The sequence below is a fragment of the Mixophyes fleayi genome, chromosome 8 (genome assembly GCF_038048845.1).
Source record: "Mixophyes fleayi isolate aMixFle1 chromosome 8, aMixFle1.hap1, whole genome shotgun sequence".
In the NCBI taxonomy this organism is placed as follows: domain Eukaryota; kingdom Metazoa; phylum Chordata; class Amphibia; order Anura; family Limnodynastidae; genus Mixophyes; species Mixophyes fleayi.
In genome coordinates, this window is record NC_134409.1 from 45,130,920 (window position 1) to 45,144,174 (window position 13,255).

At 41.2% G+C, this 13,255-nt stretch overlaps 1 protein-coding gene across 6 annotated transcripts in view; it reads left to right on the forward strand.

Annotated features, from left to right (window-relative positions):
• The first annotated feature begins 231 nt into the window (after window positions 1-231).
• The window catches only part of LOC142099233 (flavin-containing monooxygenase 5-like), a 93,149-nt gene continuing 80,125 nt past the window's right edge, over window positions 232-13,255 (forward strand). For all 6 annotated transcript variants that reach the window (XR_012678495.1, XR_012678494.1, XM_075182475.1 and 3 more), the window contains exons 1-2: window positions 232-319; window positions 10,292-10,428. Coding sequence is in view for 4 of the 6 variants with exons in the window: in XM_075182475.1 (XP_075038576.1) it covers window positions 10,297-10,428 (132 nt within the window). In the remaining 2 variants the exon portion in view is untranslated. The remainder of the gene's footprint in view (window positions 320-10,291; window positions 10,429-13,255) is intronic.

The window sequence follows — 13,255 nt, forward strand, 5'->3', positions numbered from 1 at the left end:
GTAAGAGAAAAGCTTAAAATTTAAGGGTACCTCCAAGCTAATGTTTTAGTTCCCGTTTTAAAAATTCCATAGATGTTTTTCCTCCCACACACCATGTCCTGCAGTGTGGAAAATGCATTTTCCCTATAGTAAATGTCTTTTTTTATTTTCTTATATTACAATAGTTTCACAATACAGGCAATAGATGGTGCAAGAGAGATTTAAAACAGCCAGCAACAAAACTGTTCTTATTGCACTAAAAAAAAAAAATGTTCTTGATTGCTCAAAAGTAAGAGAGCCATTGAATTGACAGGACGTCTGGAATAAAACAGGAATTTAGGTAAGGTACTGCCTTCAAGGAGTTCAAAATCTTTTGTAAATACTTTTTTGCTTTCTAAAGTATAGAGTGTTTTATCTTTTCTTGTTAAGAGTCATTTAGTTAAATACATATTTGTGTAGGTCTGTTGGGTTTAGTGTCATAGTAATAATTGCCATGGTTATCAGCTTCTGTAGACAAGAGATGGAAAAGAGATAGATAAATTACTAAATTGGTTTTACCTAAAAAAGATCAATTATTGCACCCAGCAACTCTTTACATGTTTGTGCTATTACACAGAAACTTTGAATTCATCAGTGCTAAAGATGAGCAAAGTTGCTGTAAGTTTTTGCACTACTCAGGTTTTGTGCAGTCTGTGCAATTTTGGATTATACAATCTTCAAGTTTCCCTTTTTCTTCACCAATCCATGCAGTGCCATTCCACGTTGCATTTGCAAATTTGCATTTTGCATAGTTTATAGTTTGTGAAAAAAAGCTATTCTGTTGTATGATGTGGTTTGGGTAGGAATGGAAATACTTAAGGCCAAATTCTGCTGGTAAGATGTGCAACATTTTGCAGCCAAATGCAGAATGAGGAAAACTATTTACAGACAAGTTTTGGAGATGTTGCTATTCTCTACAGTTGTTTAAATTAATTATGGTGTGTACAGTGTTTTATTTACTTATACAGACCAATGTAAAACAATGCTAACAATAATTTTATTTAACAGTGCAAAACTCTCCTAGTAAGCAAAAGGGGCATATGTATGTTTCACTCTTTCTTAAACTATGGGGCAGATTGATTCAAGTGTGACAAGTGATGATAAGGCTTTTTTTGCCTCATTCTATTCAGAGAAGCTCAATCTCAGTTCTCAAAAGCTACCTTCAGTTCTTGTTTTTGGGATTTCTGTCAGTAGAAACAGGTGGGATAATTTACTGACTCAGAAAAATATATTAACTCACCTGTACATGATTAAAGAAATCCTAAAAGCATGAACTGTTGGTAGCCCGTGAGGACTGGGTTTGGGCACGTCTGATGTGATAAGTTACACACAGTGTGATCATCGCTACCTATGGACCTTTCATTCTTTCATTTGAAAGCTGATAGTCCCCTCTTTTAAATGATGTGCCCCCTTGGGATTTATTGTCTGGTGATGACCAGACAATAACACTCTACATAAAGCACTAATATGTCCAGGTATTGAAGGGTTCTAGTGCTCAGATCTTTCCCATCCTGGCTTCAATAAACACAGGGGTAGACTTATTTTAAGCATTGGGCTGTCTGTTTTCAAACATGGGCTACCCATATTATTCCTACATATTGTATGATTTTCATTCAAGACCGTGCAAAATAGCAAAAAAAATAAAAAGCATTATCATTTTTAAGTGCATATTTTGTTATGAAAACCTATGTGTAGAATCCTGATTATTGTCATTTTGGAAAGGCAGATTCATTTTAAAGCAAGTGTCACAAATAATTTATTGGTAATGTTAACAAAAAAATGCAGACATTGGCTTTTAGTTCAATTGCAAGAAACAAACTTTTTTTGCTCATTTGGGGATGATTTTCTTTGTCGTGACAGCAAACTAATGGTATTTTGTGAAAATGCAAAGCCTTCTGAAAAAAACAAAGTATAATTTGTGTGGGTTCTGCATAAACAAATGACTGATATTGATGTTGGAACATGACTAGCCTAAAAAGTGCTCAAGCAGGTTCAGCCATGTAGAGGTTAAGTTAATAAATATGCAATGTGGCGTTTACCCATTAATGGTGTGTGTAGGCTATCATTTATAAGGAGTTGGACAAGGGTTTCCCTAGTCATCCTTGCCAAGACCTGCAACCGGAAAGAGAGAACACAACTTAGGTGGAGGCACTGATCTTGAGAGAGTGAGATTGCCATAACCATGAAATTTATGACCCCCGACCCCTTCAAGATATGCTGAGATACCAGACAGTGCAGGGTTATAGGGACATAATCATTAAATGTGGTTGGCATTGATTTACTGTCAGGCATGGTTGTGGGACGGAGGCTTAGAGTGTTCACATGTTGCTTGGCTTTTCAGGAAGCGGATAGTAACTTTCCATTTTCCAGAGCCCCAACATTCCAGGATCAGATCAAGCAGCGTGTTTAAGACACCAGCAGTAATAGCAGGTAGTCAGAGATTCTGATGGGACAGTCCCAATTGATATTCCCATTTCAGGGAGGTATATCCACTTTCTGCTGATCTGTTCATAAAAGGGGAGCTGCATGCATCCAATCCATTCCTGCCACTTAATGGGGAACAATCTATAGTCAGATTAAGAAGACCAGTATTATGCAACCTGTTGCCCTCCAGTTGTGCAATTACAAGTGTGCTTTGTATGCTGGAGCTTGTAGTTTCACAACTGCAGGAACATGCTGGGGGGTGATGTGTGGAGGGGGTTCTCTCTGTGAATATGATAATGTCTGAGTGGGAGTAAAGGGGCTGCAGGAAATTCATTTATGTTCCATCATGACACTGTGTCTGTGGATTGGATGATGGTGGCAAGGGATGGAGTTCTATGTTCATGCATATGTGGATGGACTGTTGATTATACCTTTGATGTTACTAAAGGTGTTCAGTGGTTTTAATGTGGATGTTAAGCCATAATGCTTTTGTAACTTAAACAGGTTGCTGTTTATTAAAAGATGATAACAACAGATGAATGCAGTTACTCACAGTTAGTGTCACGATTCTGGTATCACAAACGAGCCCAATAGCCAGGTATTTCTGAATTCAAAAGGATTTATTTTGGTATACAAATAAATCTCCAGTGTCCAACAAATAAAGTCCAAAGTAACAAGAGGTTAAAGGTCTGGTGGAGGTATCAAGTACTTGTAGTCCAAATCACAAGGAGGCAAGGTTCTGTGGAAGCATCTGGTTCAGAGACAAACACAATACTCGTGCAAAGGCTTCATAACAGGAAGTGCCTTTTCTAGGCCCAAACAGGAAATGGGATCCAAGATGGAATCTTCATGAGACAGTCCCGGCCATCTTGGATAAGGGCTATTGTAAGGGCAAGTTCATAACAGAGATCCAAGATGGAAACTTCATGATGCAATCACGGCCATCTTGAATGAGGGCAAAACTAAGGGCAAGTACATAACAGGATGCCCCCTTCTCAACGACGTCCTCTGGACGACTTAGGACCAGGTTTCCCAGGATGCTGTCTATGAAATGCTTTTACCAAAAGTGGGGCATGAACATCCTTTGCAGATTGCCAAGAGTCATCTTCTGGCCCATAACCCTGCCAACGTAGCAGATACTGTAATTGGTTTCGAAACATACGAGAGTCCAGGATCTTTTCGACAATAAATTCCTCATGCTCATCAACTTGAATTGGCTCAGGAGGAGGCAAAGAGCGACCAGGAAATGGATTCTTAACTGAAGGTTTTAGTAATGATACATGAAAAACAGGATGTACCTTCATGGAATCAGGAAGATCCAATCTAAAAGCCACTGAACTAATCTGTGCAATGATCTTATATGGACCAATAAACTTACTTCCCAACTTAGCAGATGGTACCTTCATTCTTAAATGTCTAGTTGACAACCATACTTCATCACCAATACTAAAAGTTGGAGCAGCCCTTCGTGATCTGTCAGCATCACGTTTATATCTTTCTTGAGCAGTTTTCAAAGTCTCTTTTAATAATTCAAGATTATTTTGCATAATAATCAGTCTATCTTCCACAGCAGGAATTGGAGAGTCACAAGGTAGATTGGGACAAATATTTGGATGATATCCTAGATTAGCATAGAAAGGGCTAAATCTTGTAGACGAATGTTGAGAATTATTGTATGCAAATTCAGCCATGGGGAGGATATCAACCCAATCATCCTGTAGGTGACAAATATAACATCTGAGATATTGCTCAAGTGTTTGGTTTGTTCGCTCCGTTTGTCCATTTGACTGTGGATGAAATGCAGTGGACAAGTTCACCACAATGCCAAGGGATTTGCAAAACTGTTTCCAAAATCGTGATGTGAATTGAACGCCTCGGTCTGACACCACATCATTAGGAACGCCATGCAAACGAAAAACTTCTTTTATAAGTAAGTCGGCTGTTTCTTTTGCTGTAGGAGTACCCTGGCAGGGTATAAAGTGAGCCATCTTTGTCAGTCTGTCAATTACCACAAAGATAGTGGTCATATTCTTAGATCTCGGAAGTTCTACAATAAAATCCATGGAAATGGAATCCCATGGACGTGTAGGTATTGGCAAAGGTTGTAGTAGTCCAAAAGGAGAAGCACGAGGAGTCTTAAATCTGGCACACGTTGTACAAGAGGATACATATTTTGCTATATCTTCCTTATAGTTGGGCCACCAGAATGAACGGCTTAACAGTTCTTGAGTTTTCTGAAGTCCTTTATGGCCTGCTAATTTAGAGTCATGGAATAGTTGCATGACCTTTAACCGTGCTTTTTCTGGAACGTATAGTTGATGTGCCATATGCCAGACTCTGTTGTCATAAGATAATTTAACATTTTTTGGAGGATTCATGAGGGTAGAATCCATATCATATCCATTCTTGATCTCTGTTAATAACTCCGTTGTACAAATAACCCCCAAAAAATTTGAATCAGGAATTATTGTTTGAACAGGCTTTACCTGTTGAGGATTCTCCGCATAAGCTCTTGAGAGGGCATCGGCTTTTCCATTCTTCGATCCAGGTCTATAGGAAATTAGGTAATCAAAACGGCTTAAAAAGAGAGCCCATCGAGCTTGTCGGGGAGATAATCTTTTTACTGATTTAAGGAATTCCAAATTCCGGTGATCGGTGAGGACTATCACTTGATGCTTTGCACCTTCTAAAAGATGTCTCCATTCTGAAAAAGCAGCTATAATGGCAAGAAGTTCTTTATTTCCCACATCATAGTTTCTTTCAGGAGCAGTCATTTGCCTTGAATAAAAAGCACAGGGGTGAAGTAACATTTTTTCTCCTACTCTTTGTGAAATTACTGCTCCTATAGCTGAATCTGATGCATCAGTTTCCAAAACAAATGGGAGTGTAGGATCAGGATGAATTAATATAGGAGCTGACGTGAACTTAGTTTTCAAAATGGAAAAAGCTTTATCAGCTGCTGGTGACCACTGAAAGGAGGAAACCTTTTTTGTGAGCTGAGTAATGGGGGCAGCAATTCCAGAAAAGTCCTTTATAAAACGTCGATAGAAATTAGCAAAGCCCATAAATCGTTGCACATCTTTGATGTTTTTAGGTATGGGCCAATCTACCACAGCATGCACTTTACAGGGATCCATACACAGTCCTTGAGGGGATATAATGTAACCCAAAAATTTTATTTGAGTACAATGGAATTCGCATTTCTCCAACTTGATGTATAATTGGTTTATACGTAGCCGTTGTAAAATAATTCGAACATGTTCTTGATGTTCTGGTAAAGAATTAGAAAAGATAAGGATATCATCAAGATATACAATAATGAACAGATCAAGCAAATCTCGAAAGACATCATTTATAAAATGTTGGAAAGTAGCAGGGGCATTACATAACCCGAACGGCATCACGAGGTACTCATAATGTCCATACTTTGTTCGAAAAGCCGTTTTCCATTCATCACCTGGTCGAATGCGTATTAAGTTGTACGCTCCTCTTAAATCAAGCTTTGTGAAAATACTTGCTGTCTGCAGTCTTTCCAATAATTCTGGGATGAGAGGAAGTGGATGTCTGTTCTTTATAGTAACTTTATTTAATTCTCTATAATCAATGCATGGCCGCAAAGATCCATCTTTATTTTTTACAAAAAAAATAGGAGCCCCTGCTGGAGATTTTGAAGGACGTATAAAACCTTTAGTTTCATTTTCCTCCAGGTAAGTCTTTAGTGTCTTTAATTCAGGGTCAGCTAATGAATAAATCCGACCAAAAGGAATAGCAGCCCCGGGTAATAGGTCAATGGGACAATCATATGGTCGATGGGGTGGTAATTTGTCAGCATTTTGTTTGTTACAGATATCTGCAAAATCCTGATATTGAACAGGCAATTGTTCCTCCACAGAAGAGGGGGACACTGAGATCTGATTCTCTTTTTGTACAAGAGGGACCACACTGATAGTATCTTGAAACGATAGGGTTTGAGACTCCCAGTTAATGGCTGGATTATTGTTAGTGAACCAAGGGAGACCCAAAATTATGGGAAAATTTGGAGAAGAGATGAGAAAAAAAGTGAGTTCCTCCTTATGATTGGGTTCTATCATCAAGGACATAAGTTCTGTCTCATGTGTGATGGGACCAGAATTCAGAGGGGACCCATCAACTGTCTCCATCAATACAGGGGTCTTTCTTTCTTGAAATACTATATGGTTTTGTTTAGCAAAATCTATATCCATGAAATTACCATTGGCTCCTGAATCCAGCATTGCCATGGTTGAAATAAGTTGAGAGTTTATCTTAAGTTGTATTGGTATTGAAAAATGATTCTTTATTCTTCTGTTCTCTCTCTCCAATGTAGACAGTGAAGAGATTTGAGGAATAATAGCATTCAGTTGATGTGAGCAGCATGAAATAATAGATTCCTGGTCCGAGTCTTTAGGTTCCATTAATGTAGCAACTGTCTTGCGAGGTCGTTGAGAACAATTAGAAACATAATGTCCAGATTTACCACAATACAAGCAGAGATTTTCTTGTCGTCGTTGATCTCTTCTTTCAATAGAAATCTGTTTGCGAATGGTATCTATTTGCATTGGCTCAGACTCCTCAATTTGTTGTGTTGCAGGAGTTCCAGAGTAATTTGATATTGCTGGTTCTGGATAATTAGGACGAGTCCACATGGAACCCCATCTATCTTGTTTCCTCTCCATTTGACGAGCATCAATACGAATACAATGTTTAACAAAGGCTTCAAATTCAGTGGGTGCATCAGCTCTAGATAATTCATCTTTAATGAACTCAGATAACCCCTTTCGATAAACAGACAGCTTAGCTGCCGAATTCCAATCAGTGTCCAAAATCCATCTTGGATAAGGGCTATTGTAAGGGCAAGTTCATAACAGAGATCCAAGATGGAAACTTCATGATGCAATCACGGCCATCTTGAATGAGGGCAAAACTAAGGGCAAGTACATAACAGTTAGTTGTAGTACAGCAGTATTCAGCAGTAAGAACAGTTGCAGCAATCAGGCAATACTGATTATATGCAATACACACTTGTAGATATGCAGTTGGTGATGCACTCTTATGCAGATATAATTCCGATACTTTACTATACTGTGCACGTCCGTGCAGCAGCTTATATTGTGGCACAGACTCTCTTAATATGTAGTGGGATACCGTAGGGAGTCTCCGGGTAAAGTTGTGATAAGTTTAGGGTACTTATATGACAATTGAAGTCCTGCTCCACTTCCTGTTTCCTCCTGGACCACCGGGGAAAACAGAGCTTGCCATAGCAACCCGAATAGGAGATGGAGCAAACCGCTCCTAATACCAACACGGACCTAATTGTGCTTAGCAATAGCTGTCTGGGGGAATATTTGTATATAGGTATATAGGTGTCAAATAATTGAATATGAAGATGAAAAAGGAGAAATCAATATGGGAGCATGTATAGGGTATAAATAGAGCAGTATGGTGGAAAGGTGTCACGGAATTTCATGGGAATTACAATTGGCATGGACAGATTGAATGGGAACATTATCTTGTTAGCACCTCTGCCTCACAGCACTGGGGTCACGAGTTTGATTCCCGACCATGGCCTTATATGTGTGGAGTTTAAATGTTCTCCCCATGTTTGTGTGGGTTTCCTCCGGGTGCTACGATTTCCTCCCACACTCCAAAAACATACTGGTAGGTTAATTGGCTGCTATTAAATTGCCCTTAGTATGTCTTGGTCTGTGTATGTTAGGGGATTTAGATTGTAAGCCCCAAAGGGGCAGGGACTGATGTGAATGAGTTCTCTGTACAGAGCTGCGGAATTAGTGGCGCTATATTACTAAATAGATGATGAAGGTTTCGAACAGAAGACCAGCTGGACAACATAACATAAGGAAAAAATAACAAACAATTATCCCCCACAACACACAGGCCCTTTCATAGGTGCAAGCACTTTCATCCCCTAATAAAATGTAAACTATGTCACAGACTGTAAATATAGATCTTGCTGTACTGCTGGCAGTTGAGGCTGGCTCACCTGGGACATTGAACCTAATGGATGACTGATCTTTACTAGCACTCCCTGTTAGGAGGTAATGGGCTTAACTGCTAGACACCCACACGTAAACCATGCATAAACCATGCATAAACAATGCGACAAGACATAGATGTAGTTGGAGACCAGTCAGGGGTTAGAACCTTTGTCGTCAGAATACAAGCCAAAGGTCAGATTCCCAAGCAAAAAGTGACAGAAAGAGTCCAGGTCAATAATGAGAGATCAAAACTGCAAACAGACAGCAGGCACAGATCAAGAACAATACATGCCAGAAAAATTTAATTAATAAGCACATAGACAGTGTGATGAAACGAGTGATACGCTAACCACTCTGTATCTCGTTTCTCACATAATGTGGATTATAGTACTTTTTATAGCCCTTGCTTTTGTTCCCCAGCTCACAAGACTACAACTGCCTTGTCCAATTACATGTGGTTAAGGGGACATTGTAGTTCAATGTAAATATGTATATTGTGTATTATATATTGATGACTTGCAGTAATGTTATTCATTGTCCTTAAACTGAAGCCAGGAGGGTAATGGGTAAAGATCAGTTGGTGTCCACAATACATTCATTCTCCCCCCTCCTTCCTCTACAGGAAGCATGGAACAGCTGGGGACCCTGTGACATCACAAAGTAGTGTAATGGGTTAATTTTAGGAGGGGCTCACTGCTACCTTATCCTTGGAAGTAGGGGAAGCCAATTAGCATCAATTGTTCTCTCTAGGACTAGTCCAGACATTCTGTCTGCATCCCAGCAGGGGTCTTCTGTGAAAGGACAGCTCATCTTCACTGCCCTGTCCAAACTCCCTAGTCCTGCAATGGTCAATGGTTAAGAAGAATAGACCCAGGGGTTTGCCCAGGGAGGGGAAAGACTGTGGAAGTTAGACCTGAGATATAAGGAACGACTCCAGGGGGGAAGGGTGTGCATTCTGGGATTTCATGAAGGTGCAAGATCTAGTTTTGAGTTGTCGTTCTCTAACTAGAGTCTATATATGCAGCTAAGAGAGATCCATGGGTCATGAAGTCTGGACAGCCAGGTGACTATATCTCCTTAAGCTATTGGGGTAAGGGACAGATAATGTGGTAAACCTGCCTGGCATTTATTTACTGTTTGTACATAATATTCTAGTATTGTTTGTATGACAATAAATATACTGTTGTATTTTTATAACTGCATTTGCCTGAGTGACCATACGAATCCTAGAAGGTACTGGGTAGACTTCCCTGGCATAGGAAGGCACCCGTGGGTGGCCAGCCAGCGTGAAGTGGGTAGCATTGGGCCAGATAAACCCGGTATCTTCACAGACAGCAGTACAGAATAGTAAAAATACTGGAATGTTCACGGAGTATATATTTTAAATCCAGTCTGGAAATGGGCCAAGTTCCCATGTACCTTACAGCTCTTCTGCTTTGTGGGAGGAGAAAACCTTCCAGTATAGTGTATAGCACACTGAGCAAAATGCTATTTCCATGTGACAAGTCCACTTTCATATATTTTTTAAATCAATATACTTGTGTAATGTGTACAATAGACCATCTTCACTTTAGTTTTTAATGATTTCATCCCAATTACACTTTTGAATTAACATTTTTTCTCAATGTACAGATGAAGTAGGATTCTCTGAGATAGGAAACATAATCAACATGACCAGTGATAGGTGTTTGTTCACTTCCAACTACACTGCACTAGTATTGTCACATAATGAAGTGTGCTGGATTAGTATGGTGGGATCAGATCTGTCCTACTCGCCTCACATCTAACATCTAACACTGTCTATACTGTAAAAAAAACATGTTTCTTTGTTTTAGATACTATGACTAAGACAGTGGCTATAATTGGCGCTGGCTGCAGTGGACTGACAGCCATCAAATGTTGCCTGGGCGAAGGTCTGGAACCAATATGTTTTGAGAAAAGTGATGACATTGGCGGTCTGTGGAGATACACAGTAAGTATTTATGGTGAGATCATACTCTATGCCACTGTTGTATGAATTAAATAGACTTTGAGACAAAATCCAATGCTCTGTTATTATCACTGTAAATAATTTGAGGCTTAAATGACTGATTAAATAAAAATCTGTCCATGCAGCAGGTGACCTTTGATTGGATTTTAACAGACAAATAAAACAAGTCTTGTAATAAATAACTGACTCTACAAAGCAAAAAGTGTTGTATGAAATTTCCTAATCCACGTTATCTTATTTTTCTTTAATTGAAATGTGCTCCATTCAGAAACATTTTGATGGCTGAGAAACTGTTAACTGTATTTTTATTGTATTTGTGTAAAAATGTAAATGATTTAGTTAATATTTAATACTGAATATTTAGAAAATTGTTAGTTCATAGGCTCCTATGCCCACAAGGTTGCAAGTTAAAGCTGCACTGCAATTCAGTGGCTGAATATTTAGTTTTACAAAGGCTGAAGAACCCCTATATTGCAGAGGCAAAAGTGTAAATATAACCAAGATAAAATGTAGTGTAAATATAACCAACTTTCTACCACTTAGAAACACCATTTTCATTAAATATATATTTACTGAAAAAAATACTTTTTGGTTATTCATTGGGACTGTTTATATTACATATGGCACTTGTGTGTTTAAAAATGTGTTCTTTATTAAGGAAAAATGCTCCTAGAAATTTGCCTTTATACCGAAGTACAACAAGAATGTGTAACGCCTGCGGGGAACAGGACAGTCGTACACAAATATCTTACCTTCCAAACGATGGCCACCTTCCGTCCGCTTCTGAGTCACCCCAGCCGTTCTCCTATCCCAGCAGACAGCAACCGAACCTCTGTCCCCTCACTCCACTTCCCTCTAAGGAAGAAACAGAAGTTAAGGCCATGCCTACCGGAAAAGGACTGTCCGAGACCACGGCAGGGAGCAGAGACACCTCAATTTGTTCTTGCCAAAGGCGCAAGTTTACAAGTACTTGGGACCAGGAATGGTCCCGCCCTAAATACTCTACTCACCCTTCGGTGAGGGCCTAACCAGAAGTGGGAATTGAGAGCTATACTCACCTGGGCACTCCAACTTCTGGTCCCTGTTCTCCTGCTCCTCTCCGTCACCTGTGGAAGACAGAAAACAACACAGCCTCCCTCTACTCTACAAGTAAGACTAGAATATACCACCCGCACAACTGGCACTAGCTAACAAAAGGCGCCCCGACCCTACAACAAACAACTAATGGACGGGTAACGCAATTTCACTATAAACTGGCTGTAGTCTACTCCATAAACCTCCTTCCACTACCTACAGAGAACACCAACCAGTGATCACGTTCTACTCCAGGGGGCTGATCCTAAACCCTTACCCAGGTCGTACTAAGAATACTTCTCACTATGGGGACACTCACGGAATCCCAAGGACCAGTCGACACCTGCACGACCAGAGCTCACTGGAGCAACGCACCCCCGGAGTGGCAGTTTCCGCTGGGAACCACCAGTGGCCACTACCGGAAGTCGAGACGGTCGCCTTCATCCAAGTGTAACACCACCCAATCTGGAACCACCAGTGACCCTGCCGGAACTCAGACTGGACACCCAATTGGAACAATGGGACGCACCCCTGGAACTCAAAAGGGCTGTGCTGCACTGCCAGTGAGGTGCCCAATCACTACCTCAGGAATCCTTTGTAACCCCGGGGACCTACGGGACAGGACGACTACCGTGTGTCCTTCCCTAACTGTGTGTGTGTGCTCTTAACTACCTCTTGACCCCACGGACACAGATTGCAGGATTACAGTCAGAAACAAGAGCCTACCTTTAATGGGGGCCTGACATCTTGCACCCGGAAGAAAACATACACAGCACAACCAAACACAATGCACAATGCTGTATTTCACCACACAGGCATAATAAGATTCTACTGCTATATCTGGAAGGCTGCCAAAGGAATACACACCTCTGCTATCTAACCAGTCGGTCTGTGTAGCAGTAACATGAGCCTTCTGCTCAACTGTTGCCTAGGACTATCACCTAGATTCATTTACACAACTCTGGGACTGCACCCTTTCTAACTCAGGGCTCTCACGCCCATTCTACCTACAGGGCCTGGTGCCCTCTCTACTAGGGGCCTTTTGCCCTCTGACTATGGGCTCTATGCCCAGCTATCTAAGTACCTTGTACCCTTACATGCTATGGGCTGTGGCCCATGAACTACAGGGCCTTGTGTCCTTTTCTGCCAATGGGCTTAAACCTGATCTGTCTACCTATGGGCCTTATGCCCAGTTAACACTAGGGCCTTGTGCCCCCTAACAGTGGCCACGGGGCTAGTGCCCGACAGTGCACCCGGGCTTTGTGCCTGACCTAACAGTAGAGCATACTTGCAGGATACTCTATTTGCCTCCCGACATCTTCTCTGGGTCTTCCAGACCCTCCAACTGGCGACGCCTCTTCTCCTGTTCTCCGGTTTGGCGTGGCTATCTTCTAGGCGGGGTTGCTTCCAGCCCTTACAAGGGCTCCCTGCCGACGTCTCCAGCGTTTTCTTCCAGTGGCAGGGTAGCTCCTGGTTCTGACAAGGGCACCCTGCCACTTCCACCGGCGTCTTCATTCTTCTTTACTCCGGACATCCCACAATGTCCTCTTTTCTCTGCTCTGCTGGACTTCACCCAAAATGGCAGCGCCCGTGGCTGAAATAGCTGGCGGCACACTGACGTCATATGGTGCTGCTGCGAGCGCTGATTGGCTCGCCGTGGTGCCAACAATTTAAACGGCCGGAGGTGAGCCAGGATTGGCTCATCCACCCGGCCGCCGATTAACCAGCAGTGGGA